The following is a 20,134-nucleotide window of genomic DNA, read 5'->3' on the forward strand; positions in this document are numbered from 1 at the left end:
TTGCGAGGCTAAGTTCCCTATTTCAATGGCCGTATATATCTGGTTGGATATAGAGGCCGGGTAAAAAATACCCTTCTCTAAAAAAAAAAAAAAAGGTGAGCTCACCGGCGCTACCTAACTTGCAGCTGCCGCTTCGGTGGCGTCACGCGACTAATCATCGATGGAGCCAAAATTTGTTAAAGTGTTTGATCTGTGTCTATCACGGACAAAATCGCTTCTATAAATCAAGAAAACTTTTTATGATCTGTGCACGCGTGAACGCCATCGTCTCGATGGGAGCAGGTCGTGGCAGCAATGGCGCCGTGCTCGGCATCGGCGTGGCCGTGGTGACCGCGCTCCTGGCGTGGCGGTGCGCGGCGGCGGCGGCGCAGGCGCCGCCTGTTACTTCGACGGACGGCGGCGGGTCGGGGTGCATGCCGGAGCTCGTCAGCCTGTCGCCCTGCATGGGGTACATGTCGGGGAACGCGACGGCGCCGGCGGCGGCGTGCTGAGGTCGAGCCCGCGGTGCCTCTGCATGGTGCTCGGCGGCACGGCGGCGTCGCTCGGCGTCGCCGTGGACACCGCACGCGCGGCGCTGCTCCCCGGCGCCTGCAGCGTCCAGGCCCCACCTGCCAGCCAGTGCAACGGTAAGTTTGTGTGCCTTATCTTTAGGCCCTGTTTGGACACTGACTAAATTTTAGTCCCTGTTGTATCGGATGTTGGAACACTAATTAGAAGTATTAAATATAAATTAATAACAAAACACATTTCATGACATTTGACTAATTCACGAGACGAATCTATTGAGCCTAATTAATCCATGATTAGTCTAGGTGATGCTACAGTAAATATGTATTAATTATGGATATTAATTAGGCTTAAAAAATTTGTCTCGCGAATTAGCACTTATTTATGCAATTAGTTTTTTAAGTAGTCTATATTTAATACTCTAAATTAGTATCCAAACATCTGATGTGACAGGGACTAAAGCTTAGTCCCTGGATCCAAACAACACCTTAGTTTGACAAAATTAGTGGGATCGAGTAAAGATTGTTGTTTGCTCTACACAGCAGCGGGAGCTCCGGTGTCATCTCCGGCGAACCCGACGACATCCGGCGGTACTCCGGCGACGCCAGCAGGGACTCCTGGATCGAAGACCACTCCAGCATCCACTACTCAATACTCTGACGGAAGCGTTAACAGATCTCGGGTGATATTGGTCATCCTCGTCGCAGCGATTGTTGTGTTTCTTGGTCACTTTTGAGTTCTTCAGTACAATAAGTCATATTGTTCGTTTTACCTTTTTCAAACGATGAGCAGCATATGTGCGGAAAATTGTGATCTCTCCAAAGTCACGCACGCACGATCACGTCAAGTTGATGGATGGATTGGTCGTGGGAGTTTCATATTTACTCATCATCCCTTGTTTACTTGTTTGGCAGTAGAGATGAGAATTACGGGGAGTTTGGACGAAAATTAAATTTTAAGTGATGATGTACGGTACTACGGTAGAGATTTATTCCATACAATTACAAGGGGAATTCTCTTCCAATTATCTACCCCTACTCAAGCATTGAAAATGTGGGAGTTTATTTCTTAAACTCCCCTTCCCAATCCCTTTTAAAACTCCTACGTCTACCAACCAAATGAAACAATAGACTAAATAATCCCCACCTAACGAAACAAAGAAAATGTGTTTTGCACATGTTTCATCTTCCTTGGTAGGTGGGCGAAGGAGCGCCTGGAGGCAGGGTAGAGGCCGAGGGTGGAGGAGCTCCAGGATTCATTGGACATGATGGGAAGGGAGGATAAAATGTTCTAAACTTTTTTATCAATGCACTGAAGTGGTATAAGTATTTCTTTAAAAAAAGTATAAGTAATGTCATATTTCTAAATTGCTATAAAATTATAATGGCGTCGTTATAAATGTACGAATTGTAATATTATATTGACATAGATCCATTAACCCTAAATTAAGAAAAAAATGTCTACCTCTAATTTGAAAATAAATTAACAATGTTTGTATAAAATCTGGCAGCTTGCTAGGACACCAGCATCTGGTGCGGCGAGGATAGTCATGAAGATTGGGGCACCAGCATATTGATGCTACATGGCTGGAATACTTAGGCTGGGTTCTTATCTCTACTTTCATAACTCATCTCTCTTGTTGGTAATAACTTGTCTAAAAATATAAATTATACTCCCTCCGTCTCAAAATATAAGCATTTTTAGACCCCTGACACGGTTTCGATATCTATAAAAATGAGATTTTTTAAATAAAAAGTTTGGATATTATGATAATTTGTTTAATGATAAATTTAGGAACATCAATTTTACATGATTGATCTTTTTTTTCTATTAATGGTCAAAGTTAAAAATATTTGATTTGTTACTATGTTAAAAATGCTTATATTTTGGAACGGAGGGAGTACGAGGGAAAAACATCTCCAAGAGAATCTGTCTAAACAAGAATAACCAAAGATGTTTAGGGTGGGTCTAAAGCTCATCACTTCTTGGGCATGTGTGACTGTCTTTCCCCTCCCATCCTCACAGTTGTTTGTCCCCAGTAGTGCGGGCCGCATACCATGGAAGTTTTTGTGCAAGGAACAATTGTAAGCATGAGTGATGACAGTGTAAAAGGTAGATGAAATCAATTAAATGACTCAAGTACACTATAAAAAATTTGGAAACAGAGAGAGGAACAGCCAAATGGGGTTTCGACACCCTTGCGACATTGGTAGCTTGGATGATCTGGAAAGAGAGGAAACAACCGAGTGTTCAACCTTCAACAGCGGCCCTGGACGGAAATTGCAAGAGCTAAGGCTGCGGAGGCCGAGTTGTGGCGTCTGGCAAGGGCGGTAGTCCCAGCGCTTGGTCTCTATCCTTGGGTTCCCTAGGTCGTTCAATTAGACTGTGAGATTATCGTCTAAGTCTTGTTACTTTCCAGTATCCTGTTCCCTTTAATCTTGTTTTTACCCTGTAAATAGCTTTTATTCCTCTTAATACAAAGATACGCTTGTAGCATATTCCCTAAAAAAAACTGGAAACAACTTCGACATAGCATAATTGTTAAACTTAGCTTGCCAAGCTAATATAAATAATTAATCACTCTTAAAAAGAAAGCACGGGTACCCAACCAACAGCGACACACAGTAGACATTTCATTACATTTTCAACAAAAATACAACACTAGGGCTGAGTTTAGTTCCAAACTTTTTCTTCAAACTTGTAACTTTTTCATCACATCAAAATTTTTCTACACACACTTTTCCATCACAGCGTTCCAATTTCAACCAAATTTTTAATTTTGGAGTGAACTAAACACAAGGTGAGGAAGATATCGTACCTATCTCAAACTCTTGAGATACTGCGGAAGATCTGACGACACAAGGTCAGGAACCATTAAATGTAGCCAACACGGCAGGAGGGTGGAGCACACGATCGATTGGTTTTTCATGTCAACCGTGATCATATGCTGGTCCCTGCATCTTAGGACATCATTTTCGTCGTTGTAGTAGTCACCGACCAGTAATAGGAGCATACCATCTTCTTGAGGATCCAGTATAGGATTGATAGGCTGCTGCCGCGGCAATCCTATACTCTGAAACTCCTCCCACATCCACAGATCACCTACGCTGAATTCTGCATCTTTTTTCCATCCAAGGTTGCCACCAGGTATCAGACTCCACATTGTTATCTTGCGTTCTGCAGCTGCAACCGGTTCGATGATGCAGTCGTCGCCGTCCTCCTCTTCCTCCTCATCCTCTCTCTTGTGGTATCCATCAACGGAGACGAACTTGATGGAGCCACCAACGCAGCCAAGTGTCCGAAACATCTTCGGGCGGAAGAGGTTACGGTCAGCACGATAACCAGGAGGCAGATCGATGAAGCTGAACTCAACGACGACATCACGATCGGATAGTAGTAGGTCACTGGTCTTGCAGTACAGTACCCCCAGTGCTAGATCTACCCAATAAGCTATTCCATTCAAGGTGAAAACGGAATCGGCACTGAACCCATACTGTTCCCAGGGCCGATTCATCTCGACGGGGAATCGTGTCTCCTTCCTCTGCCATGGCAGCGACGACGACGAAGACCACGACGGATCAGGAGGCCAAAGGCAGATAATATCATCCTTGTTGAAGTTGATTGCCATGAGTACTAGCACGTAGTTGCGATGATCGTCGCCATCGTCGACGACGACGGCCTCTCCAACCCTAGGACGACGACGACGACGCACGGGGAGAGGTTTCAACGTGAAGGACGGCTTGCAGAACCTGGGCAGATGCGGGGTGATGGCGAGAGACGCCTCGGCGACATCGTAGATGAGATAGTATCTCCGGGGGAAGCCGTAGAAGGCGGCGCTGAGGATGACCAGGTTGCCGTCGGCGACGTCGACGGAGGCGGCGTTGAGGAAGACGCCGTCGGCCGGCCGGATGGCCAGGGCGGAGACGGCCGGAGGGTCGGCGAGGCGCACCAGCAGCGTCAGCCCCCTCGCCAGCGCCTCCGCAGCCGCGTCGCCGTCGCCGTCCCCGCACCCGGACGCCCTCCACGCCGTGCATTCTACCTCCTCCCACTCCGACTCCTCCCCCTCCCTGATGATCTCTTCGAACGGGTGGACGCATCGATCCAACACGATCCACTCCGGCAAAGCCATCGCCATCGCCAAGGTGAGGATCGATCTGAGGGGATTGGATTTGAGTATTCGTTTGGCTGGCGATTTCCGCCGAATCCGAGTTGGTTTTTGAGATGAACCGAGTTGCTCTTGGAGACGAGACGAAGACCTGGATGTGGATTTTCATCCCTCGTTGTTTGCATATCATCTAAATAGTTATAAAAAATTTTTAAAAAAATTGACAACATAGATTAATATAAAATATATCACTCTACAAACATTCATGACTAAATTCAACTTTTACAAGTTGTAAAAAAATAATAAATTAAACTGAAAATAGTTATCGTACATTCACAGCTATATTTTTTATTTTTGTTACAACTTATAGAAGTTGAATTTAGACTTGCATGTTTGTGGAGTGATATATTTCATATCAATATATGTTGCCAAATTTTTTTCAAATTTTTTAATGACTATTTAAGTGGTATACACAAAACAAGGGGATATTGATCCCCTTTAGGGATGAAATTACTTTCCCCGAAGATGTAAAGGACACGAGATTCATCTGAGCAGCGTGGAGGGTGAGCCGTTGGATCGATGGAGATCATAAATTAACTCAAGTACTTCCTCCGTTTTATAATGTAAGTCTTTCTAGTATTGTCCACATTCATATAAATATTAATGAATCAAAATATATATGCTTGTCTAAATTCATTAATATATATATATATATATATATATATATATATATATATATATATATATATATATATATATATATATATATATATATATATATATATATATATATATATATATATATATATGTGAGAGAGAGTAACAAATGTTAGCGATCACCTAGAGGGATTCCTGGACGTGGTCCGCTGCCCATGTCAACTCCCTGCGGCGTGTGTGGACAAGGCATCGACGCTCGTTGTGTGGAAGTACCAGTTCCAGCAAAAGCGGCTGACGACAGAGGGGGATAGGCCACCATCGGTTAGCTTTTTTTTCTAATAAGCCAAAACGGTTTATTAGGGAATAAAAATAAATTTATAGGTAAAATTTTTATACATGTGTTTTTTTAACTTAAAAGACAATGCTGAAAAAAAAACTACGTTGAAAATATCTCAAAATCAATCTTAAAATTAAGTTTAAAAATTCAAAATTTGGCTTATTTTTTGGTTTATTGGGCCATCCTAAGATATTCATTTTGTTATAACAAGGTAATGTTTAGCAAGACCAAATGATATACTCCCCCCCTAAATATTTGATGCCAGAGGGGGATATGTAAGATATTCATTTTGTTATAACAAGGTAATGTCTAGCAAGACGAAATGATATACTCCCTCCGTCTTTAAATATTTAACATCAATGATTTTTTTTAACATGTTTGATCGTCTTATTTAAAAAATTTAAGCAATTATTAATTCTTTTCCTATCATTTGATTCATTGTTAAATATACTTTTATGTATACATATAGTTTTACATATTTTATAAAAAATTTTAATAAGATGAACAGTCAAATATATTGAAAAAATTTAACGGTATTAAATATATAGGGACGGAGCGAGTATTTTGCAACTCACTTCTCCGAGGAGCACTACCGTGAGTTGTCGTTATAAGTGGCACGCACAACTCAAGTGCAAGCGCTGCGACCAAATTCGCTGTTTGATGGAGTACATTCCTTTGATTCTTAGGCATGGTTTAGTTCTCTTTTTTTTTTTTCCCAAAAACATCACATCGAATCTTTGAACACATACATGAAACATTAAATATAGATAAAAACAAAAACTAATTGCACAATTTGTATGAAAATCGTGAGACGAATCTTTTGAGCCTAGTTAGTTTATGATTAGGCATAAGTGCTGCATTAACCCCCACATGTGCTAATGACGGGTTAATTAGGCTAAAAAAATTCGTCTCGCGGTTTCCAGGTGAGTTATGAAATTAAATTTTTTATTTATGTCCAAAAACCACTTCCAATATCATCACACATATGATGTGACAAAAAAAAATATGCGAACTAAACACATCCTTGTTGCAATTAAGATGTCAGTCAGATTGATTGTTGACTTGCCTGTAGCTGAACTCAGCTCCTTCCTCCCTCCTCCTTTCATCGTCGAGATTCGAGAGCTGCATCGCCTTCACCTGATCACATCCATATTTGCAATTAATTTACAACCTAATTTACATGAAACTTGGCGTTCAAGAATCTGAAATCACAAATTAATCAAGTCAAAGTCAAATAAAGTAAGCTGGTGATACGCCTACATAAAACGCAGGCCACCAGCTGCGTCGTTGCAAATTGCAAGTTTGCAACCGGCTCACAGATGGACAGGAGCCAAGAACCACCGCACGCCGCCGCGGCGAGGGGCGCCGTGGAGGTCAGCCTCCGTCGGTTCGACCTCGCCGACGTCGACGCCATGATGGTCTGGGCGTCGGACCCCCAGGTCGCCACCGTCTGCCGCTGGGAGCCGTACGAGTCGACGGAGCCCCTGCTCGCCTACCTCCGCGACACCGTGCTCCCGCACCCGTGGTTCCGCGCCATCTGCGTCGCCGCCGCCGTCGACGGCGACGGCGGCGGCGACGACCGCCCCGTCGGCGCGGTGTCCGTGTCCCCGACGGCGGACGCGTGCCGCGCCGAGCTCGGGTACGTGGTGGCGCGCGCGCACTGGGGCAAGGGCGTGGCCACGGCCGCCGTGAAGCGCGTCGTCGCCGCGGTGTTCGGCGAGGTGGAGGGGCTGGAGCGCGTCGAGGCGCTCGTCGACGTGCGGAACGCGGCGTCGCAGCGCGTGCTGGAGAAGGCCGGGTTCCGGCGGGAGGCCGTGCTGCGCAGCTACTGCGTGCTCAAAGGGGAGGTCAGGGACATGGTCATCTACAGCTTCATCTCCACTGATCCGCTCGTCAGCTGATGCTGATGCATCATCCGTGTAATTAGTTAACCGCGTTCAAATTGCGTGCAAATTATGAGAGCGGATTGTTGTTACAGATCAATAAAAACAAGTTTAATAGTATAGTCAACTACTAGCCCAAATCATCTATAGCCAATGTAATAGCTAATTCATACAATAGTTGTTTACTATACTATTAATAACTGGTTCCACCTGTCATACACACGTTACGTCTTAGTGTCCGTGATGCAACTAGCTACAGATATGTAGTCCACAGCTCTCCTCTTTTTTTCTTTATCTCTTTAAAATATGTTTATAGGTGGCTTGTAGCTTGCTATTATACTTGCTATAAACAGCATACTTTCTGCTAGATCATCAAGTCGTTAATGGGTTTTTTGTGCTAATTATTCAGTCAACCTCTGCATATTGCAAGTTGCAATGTTCGCTAAGGACCAGATAGTAGTAGAATGGAAGTGACAAGAAAAACGACAAGAATGATGAATCCAGACAAAAACAATAAGACGACGAGAACACGACATGATTTCCAACATCACTGTACTGGTTTAGACACTAGACATTGTCATTTGTCTGTGCTTACCATTGAAAAATACTGGGTGAAAAAAGAAAAGAAAAAGATTTTGGATCCAAATCTTTTGAATTCCCCTAGACGACATCATGTTACGATACGTGGCAGAGCAAAATCCCAATAAACTAAGTGACATTTTGGCATGATCATGGCCCAGTTTGGATCCTCTGGACTATTAAATAGTCCTTCGGAATCTTGCTATCTAGGAGTATTAAACGTAGATTACTGATAAAACCCATTACATAACCCCTGGGCTATTTTGCGAGATGAATATAACGAGGTATATTAATCTATGATTTGCTACAGTGATGCTACAGTATTCATCAGCTAACTATGAATTAATATATCTCGTTAGATTCGTCTCGTAAAATAGCCTAGAGATTATGGAATATGTTTACCTCGTTAGATTCGTCTTGTAAAATAGCCTAGATATTATAAAATATGTTTTATTAGTAATCTACGTTTAATACTTCTAAATAACAAGATTTTAGAGTACTATTTAATACCCTGAGGATACCCATGTGTTCAAGTTCAAGAAGGATTCGATCAAATCAGGAAGAGGCAGCGCCGGCCGAGTAGTGGAGAAGCAACCCATCGCACCGTCGCCGGCGGCGGTGCGGCGGCGAGCGCCCATGGAGGTGACCCTCCGCCGGTTCGAGCTCTCCGACGTGGACGCCATGATGGCGTGGGCGTCGGACCCGGCGGTGGCCGCCTTCTGCCGCTGGGAGCCGTACCAGTCGACGGAGCCCCTGCTCGCCTACCTCCGCGACACCGTGCTCCCGCACCCGTGGTTCCGCGCCATCTGCCTCGCCACCGGCGCTGGCGCCGGCGACGGCGACGGCCGCCCCGTCGGCGCGGTGTCGCTGGCGCCGACGGCGGACGCGTGCCGCGGGGAGCTCGGGTACGTGGTGGCGCGCGCGCACTGGGGCAAGGGCGTGGCGACGGCGGCGGTGAGGCGCGCCGTCGCCGCGGTGCTCGGCGGCGAGGTGTCCGGGCTGGCGCGCGTGGAGGCGCTCGTCGACGTGGACAACCGGGCGTCGCAGCGCGTGGTGGAGAAGGCCGGATTCCGGCGGGAGGGCGTGCTCCGGCGACACTACTGGCACAAGGGCCGCGTCAGGGACTTGGTCATGTACAGCTTCGTCTCCTCCGATCAACTCGCCGAGTAATAATCACGCAGAAGTCGCAAACTGGCAACGCAAATACTAATAATCTTTGTACGATCTGTGTACCAAATCTTTCGTTCTTTTCTTTTTCCGGCTTTGTACAAACATGTTTCGTGATGCATACTTTAAAAACTTGTTGGCTGTGTGGTTGTGACAGAATCAAGAATTTAAACCATTTTCATTATTAAAAAAACATCAATGATATGACTGCATATGTGGTTGAACAATCATGATGATATGTGCCTCTCTGCTCAGGCTGAGAAAGAGTGAACTGTGTGTGTTAATTACTAAAAAAAAGAGCTTTCCCTTAACAGTCAATCCCTTTAATTTAGATTTAGTATGATCTGCCTCACTGATAACTAATCCTTTAGCTAGTTTAGATTAAGTAGTGATCTGTGCCTCTCTAATAAGATAACTCTGATTAGTGCGGCTGGTAGCAGAGGCCGAGCTGCGCACTACTAGCAAAGTAGTCAAGCGCGAAACGGCAAAAGGCTAGGAGAAGAAGCGCCGCCGGAGTCCATGGAGACGGTCACGCTCCGGCGGTTCGAGCTCGCCGACGCCGACGCCATGATGGCGTGGGCGTCGGACCCCGAGGTGACGGCCTTCATGACGTGGGAGCCGTACGAGTCCGTCGACTCCCTGCGCGCCTTCATCCGCGACACCGTGCTCCCGCACCCGTGGTTCCGCGCCATCTGCCTCGCCGGCGACGGCGACGGCGGCGCGACGCCGGTCGGCGCGGTGTCCGTGACGCCGACGGCCGACCGGTGCCGCGCCGAGGTCGCGGTGGCGGTGGCGCGCGCGCACTGGGGCAAGGGCGTGGCCACGGCGGCGCTGAGGCGCGCCCTCGCCGCGGCGTTCGCCGACCTCGACGGCGTCGAGCGCGTCGAGGCGCTCGTCGACGTCGGCAACGCGGCGTCGCGGCGCGCGCTCGAGAAGGCCGGGTTCCAGCAGGAGGCCGTGCTGCGCAGCTACTGCGTCGTCAAGGGCCAGCTCAGGGACATGGTCATCTACAGCTTCATCTCCACTGATCCTCTCGTCGAGTGATCAATGGCTAATCATGTTGCTGTGAGATTTTTTTTTCTATGTATTGTGAATGTATGTATGATGAAAATAAGATTTTGCCAAGAAACCAAATTCAGATTACTGCTTGCAAACCAGCAAGAATTTCTGCCACAGAGTACAAGAAATCCTGCAGTGCCATTCTGCAAGATGATAAATTCAGGCAATTCATCACTACCCAGCAGATTACTACTGTTTCTTCCCCCAACTAATCTCTGAGAAAGGCAGCACACTCATCGACTCATCGTGGGGTTGGTTATTGAATCTATATTCTCCAATCCCGGTTGACGGATTGACCAAAGCGAAAAACCGAAAGAAATTCAGTGCATGAAGTACAACAGGGAGATGATCAGATGACTGACGAGATCATGCTTCCCATCCTCTGAGAACGGTGGCGCGAGCGACACGGTTGACACCGAGGGTGAAGGCGCCCATGCGGAGGTCGCAGTGGTGGCTCCTGCACATCTCCTTCACATCCCTGAACCCACGGGTCATGTAGGTCTTCAGCTCATTGTTCACCTTCTCCTCGTCCCACATGAAACCCTGAATGTTCTGAACAAACCACAAGAACAGCAGCAGCTTCATGCATCAGTCTCTTGCTTAACCTGACTGCTTTACATTTTTACTCTGAATTTAGCACAGGGAGATTGTGCAGTAACTTACCTGAACCCACTCGAAGTAGCTCACTGTGACACCACCGGAGTTCGCGAGGATGTCTGGAAGAATGAGAACGCCTTTCTTGGACAGGATCTGCAGAAGGAATTCAGAGAGAAAGCATTTCAGACAAATGGTACATTTTGTTGCTGTTGGGGTATTTGTCTGCCAGATACTGTCAGATGTGCTTGCCTCATCTGCCTCAGGGTCTGTGGGGTGGTTTGCAGCCTCAATGATGTACTTTGCTTTGATCTCATTTGCGTTGTCCCTAGGAAAACATGGTGCGGATTAATCACCGTTTGCAAACAGGTTTGCAGGTGCAGAAAAGCAAGCACATAACAGTGATAAAACAGAAATGAGGTTGAGTGCTACTGTAAGGATGAAACAAGATGCAATGAGGAAAAGAAGAGTACTTGTTTATAACTCCACCAAGTGCTGCCGGGATGAGGACATCACATTCTTCAGTAAGCAGTGAGCGTGGGTCAATTGCATCGCCTCCGTCGAAACCCTTGATCCCGCGGTTCTCTGATGAGTGCTTCATTAGCTTCGCAATGTCAAGCCCATTGCTGTTCTTGACAGCTCCAGTGACATCACTGATGGCAATCACCTTGCCACCAGCTTCACTGATCAGCTGAGCAGCCCAGGATCCAACATTACCAAATCCCTGAAAAGCCAGGGCAATAATTGGTCATCTGTGACACAGCCTTTGCAGGAAAAATGTTCAGCTTCCCTAATTTGTAAGGTCAACTCAAGTAAACATAAAGAAGAGGTAATGCTAGCCTTAATCATGAATTTCCTCTTCTAATGGTCGAGTTGAAAGCGCATATTATGTGACCAAGTAGCTGAGTCTGCACAGCTCTTTTCCTGAATTTCTTTCGATTTAAGAGCTCCTTACTTTGTATTGTGTAAAATTCTTTTGCTTTCTATAAAAGCAGGGTTGTTATGATCTTTTCTCTAAAAAAAAATTGTGAATGATTAGTGCGGGCCATGATGACTCATGCTGCACTTTGTTCTAAACGTTCTATATCATTTTGAAAGTCCAATGAGCTCAGTTGCCTAACAAATTGTTTACCTGTATTACAAAACGCTGGCCAGCAATGCCCTTGCCATGCTCTGCAAGCAAGGCTTCAGTAGCAAACAGAACTCCCCTTCCAGTAGCTGCATCTCTTCCAAGTGATCCTCCAAGGTCCTGTATTGAGCAAAAATTTCATTGCCAAATCATAAGTGTGAGACAGTCATAATATTACTGGTGCTACACCCTATCCAAAGGACTGTTCATTATTTCTTATGAAATTCCCCCATGAAATAATCCATTTTCATGGAAACATCATTCTCATTACATCAACATGATAAAAAGTGCTAGGCATGATACTTACAACAGGTTTTCCAGTCACCACAGCAGGTGAATAACCATGAAACTTTGAGTATTCGTCAAGTATCCACGCCATTGTCTACATCCATGAAAAAAAACAAGCCACATCAGAATAAACATATGCATATGCCTATTTCTCACCAAAGTCTCAAATGAGAGGATATGCAAAGGAAAATAACCTGAGAGTTGGTTCCCATATCTGGAGCTGGAACATCTGTATGAATGCCAATCAAGTCGTGGATTTTCTGGGTGAAAACACGGGTAAGTCGCTCTAGCTCGGAGATGCTGAGATCTCCAGGGCTGCATCCTATTCCACCTTTAGCTCCTCCATATGGAATATTAGCCACGGCCGTCTTCCATGTCATTAGTTGTGCCAACGCATTGACCTCATCAGGATCAACCTGAATAATATGAAAGACTAGTCATTGCAAGTACTTGCTGCAACCGTACACAATATACTTTATTTTGGAAGTGTTTTCAGATAGTCTTAAATACTAAGAGACATGTGTACATGACTGGCAGTAAAATGAAGGAATAAAAGCAGCATTAATAAATTGTTCCTGATTACTATGTTTTTTCTGCATTACTTTAAGTAGATACTGCAATCAATTTTTGAACAGTTATTCATTTAGAATATCTGAGAAGGAATTCTAAGTACCGACAAATTCCTAAAGAAACCCAGCATTTATGCTGAAGGACCATTTTAGTGTAGCAAAAGCATAGCAAGAATCAATGCTGATTGCTAGTATTATGAAGAACACATCAACCAATCAACAAAAATTCTCACCTCATGGTGGTATCTGATTCCACCCTTCATAGGTCCCCTAGCATTGTCGTGTTGGACCCTAAACCCAACATAAGATGCTAAAGTCCCATCATCTTTCGGAATTGTGCATTCAACCTGAAATCAACCACAAACTTCTTGTCACTCAACACCAAAAAGAGAGCCCTTTAATCCATTGAACCTCGTCACAGCAAGAATTTTTCAACATTCTCTCTCATGTTCATCAGGAAACCACTTCGAGCAAGTGAAGCCAAAGAGCACAAGTTACCAGATCTCAAGAAAACTGCCCTAGAATCATCACCTTGATCTCCCTGAACGGGATGAGCAAGCTCTTCTCCAGCTTGGAGTCCAGGCCCAGCAGCTTGGCCGCCTGCTTGAAGTTCCTGCTCGTCGCTGCCAACGCATTCATCCTGTTCGACGAAATTCCCCTTCAGAGCCGCACCTGGAAACGGGCCAAGAAACCTAACGAGATCAGTACCAAATCCAACAAGAAACCTAAACATGATCCCAAACAAGCAAAGAATCAAACCAGTGAAGGAAAAAACAAAGAAAGATTTACTTTTATCTTCCCAAGCAATACAATATTTGGTCGGGTTTGGTAGTGGGAAGGAAGAAGAGGCAGGGTAGCGGCGCGTACTACTTCAGAGTAGGTCCGGTCTTTCAGGTCAAGTTGGTACTCTATATATAGGCACGTCCTTTCTTTTCTTTGTGGACCTTGTTCAGTTCTTTTTTTTCCTTAAATAAAACTATAAGCGAATTAACTTTCAGATACTACTAACTGTGACAAAGATAATACTATTATTGTCATGTCACACACAAACTCCGTTCCATAAAAAAACGAATTTATCCGGATTCACAGCTATATAAGTTTTTTTCTTTTTATGGAGGGAGTATATATTGACTCCTACTCATACTTTCTTATTCCTAGATTTGTTCCAAGATGAATTTATTTTTAATGAATTATTACATCGGAGTTTCTAAAATCAAAAGACAGGTAGATAAAGTGAAGAATGATTACATCAGGATTTGATAAAGTGATGTATTCTAATTTTTTTTCTTTTGAATTCGTATATAAGGTTGGTTGAAAAATAAACATGTGACGGAGGAAGTTGTGACTAAAATAGGTGATTAGGAAGTAATATATATATAATTATGACCAATCCTAGCTATAAAACAGGTTATTAGAAGGTAAAACATATATATAATTAGGACTGATCTTGTCTCATAAGTCTAATCCTCTTAAAGATATAGGTGTTGGGAACTGAAATCTTTCGTGGATAGGTATGATCAATATCTAGTCAGCAGCACATGAGACGAACTGCTCGGGTGCCGGTCGCCGCAGCACTTGACTTCCAGCATTTCAGCCAGCATTTCAGCCATAAACCAGTGAAAAATCAATATGCTCAATATAATCTCTCCAGCAACAGAAAGATTACTCAATTTTCTGTTAGGTACTCAGGTGTACTATGTAGCAATCGTGCATTATTTTTAGGTAATGGATAAAAATCCGATTTCTACATACACAGCCAAGCCACCGTACAATCTGTTGTATGGTCCATTGTTGATTCGTTGACGATGAACAATCACACAAGTGAATGAGATCCTATGTATACATAGTTGAATTTTCACAAACATGCTGCTACGAACACTATGAACACAAGACATCGATTTCAGACAAGCAGGAAAATCACATGGCTGACTCGGATGTGATTCATTCTGGAATTAGAAAATACATAAATAGTCATCTCAAAAACCAAAAAGAATAATGAATACAGAAACAAATATCAGCCACAAGTATCTCATGGGGAAAAGGTTTATTTCGCAGCCATATTAAGGCATTAATAAAGTCTTTGTGTTTAATTAAGCACATGATCATACACAGATCATGGGGACAGGTGTGCAGTGTGTGAATCATATGCCCACTATCCAGTATACATTACATATATGGTGACAAAAAGTCACATGACTTGGGGTCCCTCTTAGGGAGTAGATAAATAAAATCATTAGAATATTATGTTAGCTTTGTCATCTTTATTATAGGATAATAGGGCAATACACCAAGTTGGGTGCTTTATTCTGAGAAGTGTAAAGAAAAATATCCAAAAGTTTTGCCCCCAAGTGCAAAGCAGTTGCAGATAACCCAAAAATGTCGGCAAGATTGTGTCCACAAAACTAAATGAGTTTAAACTTGCTCAAATTTAACAGAGTAAATATTAAGCACTATAAATACTTTTTTTTCTTAAAAAATGTTTTTGATCCTCCTGTTCAATGAAATACTATCAGCTCTCCTTCTAGTACTTCAAAAAGAACAGACTATAATTCAAAAGAAGCTATAGATACAGTAATTCAAACTTAAATTTGCATGAGAAAGAGGAAAAAACTAGATTTTTATCTGAACATGAAGTGCTGCCACATTTACCACCTCAAGAAATCAAAGGAGAGGGCAATGCTTATCTTACACTTAGAAAACCAGACGAGCGAAGCCACGAAGCAATTAGTCGAGGATCTCGTCGTCTTAGCTGCAGCACACATGCAAAGCATTAGAAGGGTTTTTATAGGAGGAAATGGCAGTGATATCTGGGATATCTTTAGCTGAATCGTATAAAGATATGAGAGAATTGGAATCAAGACTCACCCAAGGAGACTTGGATTAGAGAATTTGGGCGATGACGCAGGGGATGGTTGGCAATTGGATCCACATATGATCCCAACTAGTTTGGGTTGGCCGCATCTCATTCTGTTCTTACATTCCAAATTCGATGCAATTCCAGAGGCCAAATGGGCAGAGGGTCCACTCCCCTTCTCTTTCCCGACCTCTCAAGTTCTACTGTATAATTTACACTTTAAAAAATTAAACACACGTTATCCTATAGATACCCGTTGACCCAATATAGTTCAATATAACAAGAATTGTGACTAACGAGCAGAGCTGACCTTTCTCAAAGGTTGGAGAGTTACATTCTTTAGTACGCTTCACACCTCGCGGTGCTTACACCTCTTGCCTACCGAAATTACGTTCAAAAACCTTGCACAAGAACTTCTATACAAAAGGATTTTCCGCAGGGCAACAGCTCTTCCATGCCAACTTAGCTGTCCGGTGCTGCTGTTGGCATAACAACTGGTACAACATAGGTTAACCCAACCCAGTCATCTCATACTAGGGTTGGCTCCTCGCAGTTCTCCGTCCTATGATGGAACTTTGGAGGCTTTTTAATGCACGCGTTGTTGGATTGATGACACTCCCCTTTCTACAGCAAAGCTATACACGTATTTATTGGATTGATGACACTGCCTTTTTAATAGTAAAATGATGTGAACGATGATGCGCCAAATATTTCGATCGTCGAGGAAAACGAGGGAGATCTGAATTTCAAGCAGAACACACTTCCCAATTGCTAGATACGTCAGGCAAATTGGTGAAATTGGATTCCAGCAGCATACCCACCTCCAACACCTTGCTGCTTTAGAATTTAGATAGATTACTATGAGCTCTTTTTATTGCTGTGTCATGGATGAAGCATCATGATGCATTAGGCAAAGAAAAAAGACACATCAGGAAAGGATTGTTCTTCGAGCATAAAGTGTGTGAGGTTCGAACCTTGCTACGATCACATCAACTTGTAGTAATTTGTAAATGAATTGTTTGTCACTGTTCATAGGCTTAAATTGGATAAGCTCTCCCTCTGTTCAGGATTTGTTCCTTTCCTTTCTGAAAAAATCATTCAGGACATGTTCCCTTTCTTTCTGAAAAATATTTTTTTTCGCATTCACGATTTGTCATTTTGAGTTTTTGACAACATGTGAAATGATTTTCACCAAAAACATGCAAAATACTTGTCCTGCGCTTTGAGCAGGAGAATATCACGTTGGCACGAGTGCTTTAGTACCTATCATATGTCCATAATTCCATGTATGCACTAAAAAGAAAATAACCAGAAATATTTGGCAACCTGGATGTTGATTAGGACTGCACTGCATGAGAACCTCTGCATTTTTCTGATAAGATCTAACTCTCGAACTTTTTGAGTAATTTTTGAAAGCAGACTTTGCCCACTTAATCAGGAATCGTAGACGCCTAAAAGGTAATCAATGAATTTGGAGACAACTCAGAAAGGTGTGTGACCCCTCGAGGATGCAAACCTCTGTGACCTATCGAAAGGGCAGCTCAACAATCACATAGAGCAGGTTTAGAACAGAGTTTAAAAAATCGATTGTTTACATCACAATGAAAAACATCGACTTTTTGCTCGAAACCACCTGATATCTTGGGATTGGATTGTTTTTCCTTTATGAACACATTCTAAAACACAAGATAACACCATGAACAGAGATCAGTGGCGGATTCAGAATTTTTCTTGAGCCTGGGCAAATCTAATGAAATATAAAATCTATATATACAAAACCATAAAAGTAATTAACTTCATAGACCATTTACCATTTTATTGAGCCTTGATTTGCTTGTTTGTAAGCTGATCATCAAATTAACCTCCATTAGAACCACTAAGCAAGGTAATTAGGTAAACAGTTAGTGAGTAATTATGGGGTGAAGCAATGCATTGCTGTGTGTATGGAGGCATGGAGCCCGGGAAGCTGCCCGTGCAAGCCGGGCCCTGGCTCCGCCTCTGAGACAGATTATAACCCACCTGATATCTCAGAATCGGTTCGAAGCCATTCAATATCTAAGAATTGGTTATCAGACACATAGAAGAAAATCTCACAATTTATTTACCAGTTATTACCATCCATAACATTAACCCTAAGTTTATCATTAACCACTACATCAGATCAAACTACCATATCAGACTAATGCGTTCTCTAATGAGAATAGCAGCACAAAGTAATCCCAATGCATCAAGCTGCCATGGTACATCACATGAACCAGATACACAGCGCATGCAACATCCAAAATTAAGGCAGAAGCCAGTGGAGAATAGCAATAAACAAGGAGTCGATACTGCAATAGTTTTAAGTGGGTAGAAGAAAGTGGAGAAAAGCAATAAACAAGGAGTCAATACTGCAATAGTTTCAAGAAAAGTAAATTACTCTTAGTTCCCAAAGACACTCTTCAAGATACATTACGACAAGGTTCCATAGCTGCAAAATATTATCCTAGGGCAAAACATCACCCAACGAAACACTTCATCAAGTCTCGGGTGGTTCTTAGGCTTATCGCTTCTTGGACACACCGACAGTCTTACCCCTCCTTCCGGTTGTCTTGGTGTGCTGCCCACGCACACGGAGGCCCCAGTAGTGCCTCAGACCACGGTGGTTCCTGTACAAGGAACAAGTGAGCGCAAGGGTGATGAGAGCATAAAAGATGGTCAACATAAGTTAAAGGGATCCAATACATGATGAATGCCTGGGTAACAAACCATTCGGTCTACAATGAAAACTGTAGTCCTGACTGTCTAAGATAATTAACAACCATTTCATGCTAATAGGTAAGCAGCAAGATAATGGCAGTTAGACTAAGCATATAATCTAAATTTACAGCCAAATACAATGAAATATGATCCTATCACCTAGCCTAATTGCTAAAAACTTGCCAGGAGTTAACCTAAACAAGAATTTCACCATAAAGCACAAACCACAGTTCATCCACCTTATTTCATAGCATTTCACCATAAAGCAATCCAGCTGGCATACCCTGGATTAGCTACCAGATAGGCCACATTTCATAGCATTTCACCATGAAGCAATCCAGATTACTTCGTACACTAATTGCCAGTCTCTACGCAGACATTCAATGGCTTAGAACCCCTCTATAGCTAATGAAAACAACAACTAATGGAACATCTAATCTAATATAAAAAAAAGCTAAATGTGAAGAGTTGACATTAAAAAAATAGTTCTTAATCTAAAACGGTTCCATCATCAAACTAGGTTGAGTACTAATTCGGCAAGCAGGGGGGAGATAGGACAGACGAGGTACTGACCTGATCTTCTTGAGCCTCTCAAGATCATCCCTGAGCTTCATGTCGAGCGCGTTGGAGACAACCTGGGAGAACCTCCCGTCCTTGTAGTCCTTCTTCCTGTTCAGGAACCAGTCGGGCACCTTGAACTGCCGCGGGTTCGCCACCACGGTCATCAGCCGCTCCAGCTCCTCCGGCGTAAGCTCACCGGCCCTGCACTCCCCAACCACGAACACAGCACGACGGTCGTCAGCCCGACCCACCCACCCACCATTACCGAGATCTGACGACGAGAAGGAGGAGGAGGAGGTTCTTGCCTCTTGTTCATGTCGATGTCGGCCTTCTTGCAGGCGATGTTGGAGAACCTGCGGCCGACACCCTTGATGGAGGTGAGCGCGAACATGATCTTCTGCTTCCCATCGACGTTGGTGTTCAGCAGACGCAGGATGTGCTGGAAGTCCTCCCCGGCGATCAGCGACTGCGGGGCCAGAAGCGCCGACGAGAGTCAGTCAGAGGAGGCGTCACGAGAAGGCGAATCGGAGACGGGAATGGAGGAGAGGAGAAGCGAGCGAGAAGGTTACCATGGCGGCGGCGGCGGCGGCGGCGGCTGGGTCTCTACTCGAGAGAGGCAGCGGCGGCGGCGGCGGCGGGAGGAGCTAGGACTTCGGAGGCGGCGGCCGGAGGAGGAGAGAGAGGTTTATATAGTGAAGGGTGAAACCCTAGCTCCTCCCGGGCCGTCCGGGTTGGTAGGCTTAATGGGCCTGGGCTGGGAAGAACTATTTAGGCCCGAACAAGATTGGGCCCACGCCGAAGCAACGTACAGTGAACAAAACACGCCGCCTTGCCGACGGCGACGACGCTCTCCGTCTTGAATTCTTTGATGGTGGTGCGTACGGCGGCTGACGGGTGGGCTCCACGAGGAACGCCACGTTGTCACGGCTACATGTCGTGATAAAAGTGACAAATAATTAACAAACACTCTCTTTACGATAACATTATAGGAGCAAATGAAAAGGTGGTGTTCGGTAAAAATGGCAAAAGTTAAATTCCCTAGAAATTTTATCGTGTGGTATGAAAATTCTGAATGAATTTCACATATTTCTATGGACGGTGGTTTT

At 44.1% G+C, this 20,134-nt stretch overlaps 6 protein-coding genes and 1 pseudogene across 7 annotated transcripts; 4 read left to right on the forward strand and 3 right to left on the reverse strand.

Annotated features, from left to right (window-relative positions):
• The first annotated feature begins 106 nt into the window (after nt 1-106).
• Nucleotides 107-1,289, forward strand: LOC127766720 (non-specific lipid transfer protein GPI-anchored 5-like; annotated as a pseudogene).
• Nucleotides 1,290-3,112: 1,823 nt separating this feature from the next.
• Nucleotides 3,113-5,557, reverse strand: LOC127766717 (uncharacterized). Its single transcript, XM_052291841.1, has 2 exons — nt 5,453-5,557; nt 3,113-4,802 (listed from the first exon to the last, which is right to left on the reverse strand). Exon 2 carries the CDS (start codon nt 4,640-4,642, stop codon nt 3,326-3,328), a length of 1,317 nt encoding a protein of 438 aa, XP_052147801.1. The 5' UTR covers nt 4,643-4,802; nt 5,453-5,557; the 3' UTR covers nt 3,113-3,325.
• Nucleotides 5,558-6,693: 1,136 nt separating this feature from the next.
• On the forward strand, nt 6,694-7,611 carry LOC127766721 (uncharacterized). The gene has a single exon (XM_052291845.1). It carries the CDS (start codon nt 6,926-6,928, stop codon nt 7,505-7,507), a length of 582 nt encoding a protein of 193 aa, XP_052147805.1. The 5' UTR covers nt 6,694-6,925; the 3' UTR covers nt 7,508-7,611.
• A 981-nt stretch (nt 7,612-8,592) lies between these two features.
• Nucleotides 8,593-9,401, forward strand: LOC127766722 (uncharacterized). The gene has a single exon (XM_052291846.1). The coding sequence runs from the start codon at nt 8,705-8,707 to the stop codon at nt 9,236-9,238; it is 534 nt and encodes a 177-aa protein (XP_052147806.1). The 5' UTR covers nt 8,593-8,704; the 3' UTR covers nt 9,239-9,401.
• Nucleotides 9,402-9,480: 79 nt separating this feature from the next.
• LOC127766723 (uncharacterized) lies at nt 9,481-10,331 on the forward strand. Its single transcript, XM_052291847.1, has one exon. It carries the CDS (start codon nt 9,755-9,757, stop codon nt 10,277-10,279), a length of 525 nt encoding a protein of 174 aa, XP_052147807.1. The 5' UTR covers nt 9,481-9,754; the 3' UTR covers nt 10,280-10,331.
• Nucleotides 10,332-10,351: 20 nt separating this feature from the next.
• Nucleotides 10,352-15,623, reverse strand: LOC127766718 (glutamate dehydrogenase 1, mitochondrial). 2 transcript variants are annotated; one of them, XM_052291843.1, is made up of 10 exons: nt 15,564-15,623; nt 13,406-13,546; nt 13,108-13,221; nt 12,500-12,721; nt 12,325-12,399; nt 12,021-12,137; nt 11,362-11,612; nt 11,141-11,216; nt 10,958-11,044; nt 10,352-10,846 (listed from the first exon to the last, which is right to left on the reverse strand). In XM_052291843.1, exons 2-10 carry the CDS (start codon nt 13,511-13,513, stop codon nt 10,661-10,663), a joined length of 1,236 nt encoding a protein of 411 aa, XP_052147803.1. In that variant the 5' UTR covers nt 13,514-13,546; nt 15,564-15,623; the 3' UTR covers nt 10,352-10,660. The 2 variants fall into 2 exon arrangements, with proteins under 2 accessions (XP_052147803.1, XP_052147802.1); XM_052291842.1 differs by lacking the exon at nt 15,564-15,623 and adding an exon at nt 13,664-13,791.
• Nucleotides 15,624-18,035: 2,412 nt separating this feature from the next.
• On the reverse strand, nt 18,036-19,707 carry LOC127766249 (40S ribosomal protein S18). The gene is made up of 4 exons (XM_052291342.1): nt 19,598-19,707; nt 19,334-19,494; nt 19,041-19,229; nt 18,036-18,376 (listed from the first exon to the last, which is right to left on the reverse strand). Exons 1-4 carry the CDS (start codon nt 19,598-19,600, stop codon nt 18,271-18,273), a joined length of 459 nt encoding a protein of 152 aa, XP_052147302.1. The 5' UTR covers nt 19,601-19,707; the 3' UTR covers nt 18,036-18,270.
• Between the last annotated feature and the right edge of the window lie 427 nt (nt 19,708-20,134).

The sequence above is a fragment of the Oryza glaberrima genome, chromosome 3 (genome assembly GCF_000147395.1).
Source record: "Oryza glaberrima chromosome 3, OglaRS2, whole genome shotgun sequence".
Classification (NCBI taxonomy): Eukaryota; Viridiplantae; Streptophyta; class Magnoliopsida; order Poales; family Poaceae; genus Oryza; species Oryza glaberrima.

What these genes read in the sequence shown, in the direction of transcription:
- LOC127766249 (XM_052291342.1), bottom strand. An exon ending in GACATCGACATGAACAAGAG is followed by an intron (nt 19,230 to 19,333) that starts GCAAGAACCTCC and finishes TGGGGAGTGCAG; the next exon opens with GGCCGGTGAGCTTACGCCGG. An exon ending in GAGAGGCTCAAGAAGATCAG is followed by an intron (nt 18,377 to 19,040) that starts GTCAGTACCTCG and finishes TTCCTTGTACAG; the next exon opens with GAACCACCGTGGTCTGAGGC.
- LOC127766723 (XM_052291847.1), top strand. Translation starts at nt 9,755, where the DNA reads ATGGAGACGGTCACGCTCCGGCGGTTCGAGCTCGCCGACGCCGACGCC.
- LOC127766718 (XM_052291843.1), bottom strand. Translation starts at nt 13,513, where the DNA reads ATGAATGCGTTGGCAGCGACGAGCAGGAACTTCAAGCAGGCGGCCAAG. An exon ending in TCCCGTTCAGGGAGATCAAG is followed by an intron (nt 13,222 to 13,405) that starts GTGATGATTCTA and finishes GGTTGATTTCAG; the next exon opens with GTTGAATGCACAATTCCGAA. An exon ending in GCTACTTCGAGTGGGTTCAG is followed by an intron (nt 10,847 to 10,957) that starts GTAAGTTACTGC and finishes TGGTTTGTTCAG; the next exon opens with AACATTCAGGGTTTCATGTG.
- LOC127766722 (XM_052291846.1), top strand. Translation starts at nt 8,705, where the DNA reads ATGGAGGTGACCCTCCGCCGGTTCGAGCTCTCCGACGTGGACGCCATG.
- LOC127766721 (XM_052291845.1), top strand. Translation starts at nt 6,926, where the DNA reads ATGGACAGGAGCCAAGAACCACCGCACGCCGCCGCGGCGAGGGGCGCC.
- LOC127766717 (XM_052291841.1), bottom strand. Translation starts at nt 4,642, where the DNA reads ATGGCGATGGCTTTGCCGGAGTGGATCGTGTTGGATCGATGCGTCCAC.